The 2840-nt window shown below is 41.0% G+C and overlaps 1 protein-coding gene across 1 annotated transcript; it reads right to left on the reverse strand.

The window, feature by feature from the left end:
• Positions 1-1179: 1179 nt before the first annotated feature.
• Positions 1180-1968, reverse strand: LOC136543955 (uncharacterized). Its single transcript, XM_066536265.1, has one exon. It carries the CDS (start codon positions 1966-1968, stop codon positions 1180-1182), a length of 789 nt encoding a protein of 262 aa, XP_066392362.1.
• Positions 1969-2840: the final 872 nt, after the last annotated feature.

Here is a 2840-nt window from a genome sequence, read left to right on the forward strand (position 1 = left end):
AGTCCACATCTCATGTGGTGTCTTAACTACTGACTTAGATGGTACCCTATTCAATGTGAAAGCGGTTGTTTCTAGAGCGTATCCCCAAAATGATAACGGTAGGTCTGACTAGCTCATCATAGACCGAACCATGTCCAACAAAGTCCGATTACGTCGCTCGGACACGCCATTTCTCTGAGGCGTTCCAGGTGGTGTAAGCTGTGGAACAATTCTGCAACTCTTTAGATGATTGCTAAACTCGTGGCTCAAATATTCGCCTCCACGATCAGATCGCAAAGCCTTAATTTTCTTGCCACGTTGATTCTCTACTTCACTCTGAAACTCCTTGAACTTTTCAAACATCTCAGACTTATGTTTCATTAAGTAGACATAGCCATATCTACTAAAGTCATCAGTGAAGGTTATGAAGTATTGGAATCTGCCTCTTGTTGTCATACTCATTGGTCCACACACATCAGTATGTATGAGTTACAGCAAGTCTGCCGCCCTCTCAAAAAAACCTATGAAAGGCGTCTTGGTCATCTTGCCCAGCAGGCAAGCCTCACATGTCTTGTATGATTCAAAATCAAACAAAGTTAAAAGCCCATCAGAATGGAGCCTCTTCATGCGATTCTCACTTATATGACCTAAACGACAATGCCACATATAGGTAGGACTTAACTCATTAAGCCGAGGCCTTTTAGCACTTATATTATAGACAGGAGCATCTTCAAGATTTAAAATAAATAACCCATTCACAATGGATGCAGAAGCCACAAACATGTCATTTTTAGAGATCACACAACCATTGTCTTTACTCGCAAATGAATAACCATCCTTCATCAAACATGAAGGTGACACAATGTTTTGACTTAAACTAGGAACAAAATAACAATTATTCAAATCCATAATAAATCCTGACAGGAGGTGGAGTTGCATCGTCCCGACATTCAATGCAGCAACTCTTGCATTATTGCCCACATGGAAATCAACTTCTCCCTTTTCCACGCTTCTACTTCTTATCATTCTCGGCATCATATTGCAAATATGAGCAACCGATCTGGTATCAAATACCCAATAATTAATATAAGAATTAGCAAGGAAAATGTCTATAACATAAACAACAAGTGTACAAGCTGCGGGAGTACCTTTACTGCCACGATCCTTTATCGATTCTAGGTACAGCTTGTAGTTCCTCTTCTAGTGACCATTCCCATGACAATGAAAGCACTCAGCATCAGCAGGTGGTCCAGCCTTGGGTGCAGGTGGGTTTGGCTTAGAGATCTCATCTTTAGCCTTGCCCTTTTTCTTCTTCCAAGAATTACCCTTCTTAAACTTAGGCTTGTTTTGGACTGCCATCACATGGCTACTGCCAGCACCTTTCTTGATATCAGCCTCTGCTATTTTAAGCATGCCACATAATTCATTCAAGCCCTTCTCCGCCCCATGCATATGGTAGTTCACGATGAAATTTCCATAGCTGGGCGGAAGAGACGTGAGAATAAAATCAGTAGCTAATTCAGGGCCAATTGGGAAGCCTAGCTTCTCCAACCTCTGAGTGTAACCAACCATTTTGATCACATGTGGCCCAACTGTTGTGCCCTCTGCTAGCTTGGTTTCAGCAAAAGCCTTTGAGACATTGAACCTTTCAGTCCTGGCTTGAGTCTGGAACATATCATTGAGCGCCACAATCATATCATGCGCTGCATGGTTATTATCAAACTGCAACTGCAGATCTGGTTCCATACAAGCAAGCATAAGGCAACTCACTTCAAGATCAGCATCACATGCTTTCTTGTAAGCGTTTTTCTCTGCAGTAGGTGCATTATCAACAGGCTCATCTAGTAATGGGGTGTCTAGAATTTCTTCCTTTTTCTCAGCCCTGAGAACAATTCTTAGGTTGCGGATCCAATCTGCATAGTTTGTTCCATTCAACTTATCTTTCTCAAGAATTGAACGCAAAGTAAATGGTTGATTGCTAGGTGCCATTTATCTACAACAAAAGTAATGCAAAATACTAAGACAATGTATCCAAGATAGAGTAAACAATATTAAAACTTTAATATAATCTACTCCCACTAAAATCAATATCCCTCTATTGAAACTTAGTGATTCAAGACCCACAACTAACAAGTCTACTAGTGAGCTTTAGCATCACTGCTAGAAGACATGGTAGATTGGTAAGCAACTCTTTGCTAATCATATCACATATGACTCTTGTTGTTGGGTAGCATCTCTGTGCTTTGGTACCCAACTACTCATGCTCCAAGGTCCCTAACCGTTAGGATGACCTTGTTCAAGTAACCAACCCTTCTGCTGTAAGTATCCGATACGAACCTGTCTAGTCAAGGAAAACCAGTGGCACCCTAATTTCATTGACCCACCACTGATTGTACAAGACACCTGATAGTGCAAGGTTTGGGGAAGCATTTTGACTTAAACATTGCCGAGGGATTGTTCTACTTCACCATCGCATGTAGACAAAAACATTATCGCACGTGAAAGTAGAATATAGTAAGAACAACATTAACACAGAGATACGACATGGTATAGCCCAATGTTCCTTTGGGGATCTCCATCTCCATTTAACTATTCCTCATGATGATCTCCATCTCCATGATCCATGTATGCCATCCTTCAGTGATGAGTCCACCAAGACTAGCTATCACTAACGCAAGGCAGTGAAAAAGATTACATAGTCACAGATAGGATCATCACAGTTTGGCACGTAGGCCATTACATCAATTTGACAATATCTTAGTGGCTCCAGCCATATTGTCATACTCACAACATGCAAGCCATGAATTAATTACATACATGCATCACATACACATAAGGGCTATACCAGTCACAAATTCCTA

Source organism: Miscanthus floridulus, chromosome 3 (genome assembly GCF_019320115.1).
Source record: "Miscanthus floridulus cultivar M001 chromosome 3, ASM1932011v1, whole genome shotgun sequence".
NCBI classification, from domain to species: domain Eukaryota; kingdom Viridiplantae; phylum Streptophyta; class Magnoliopsida; order Poales; family Poaceae; genus Miscanthus; species Miscanthus floridulus.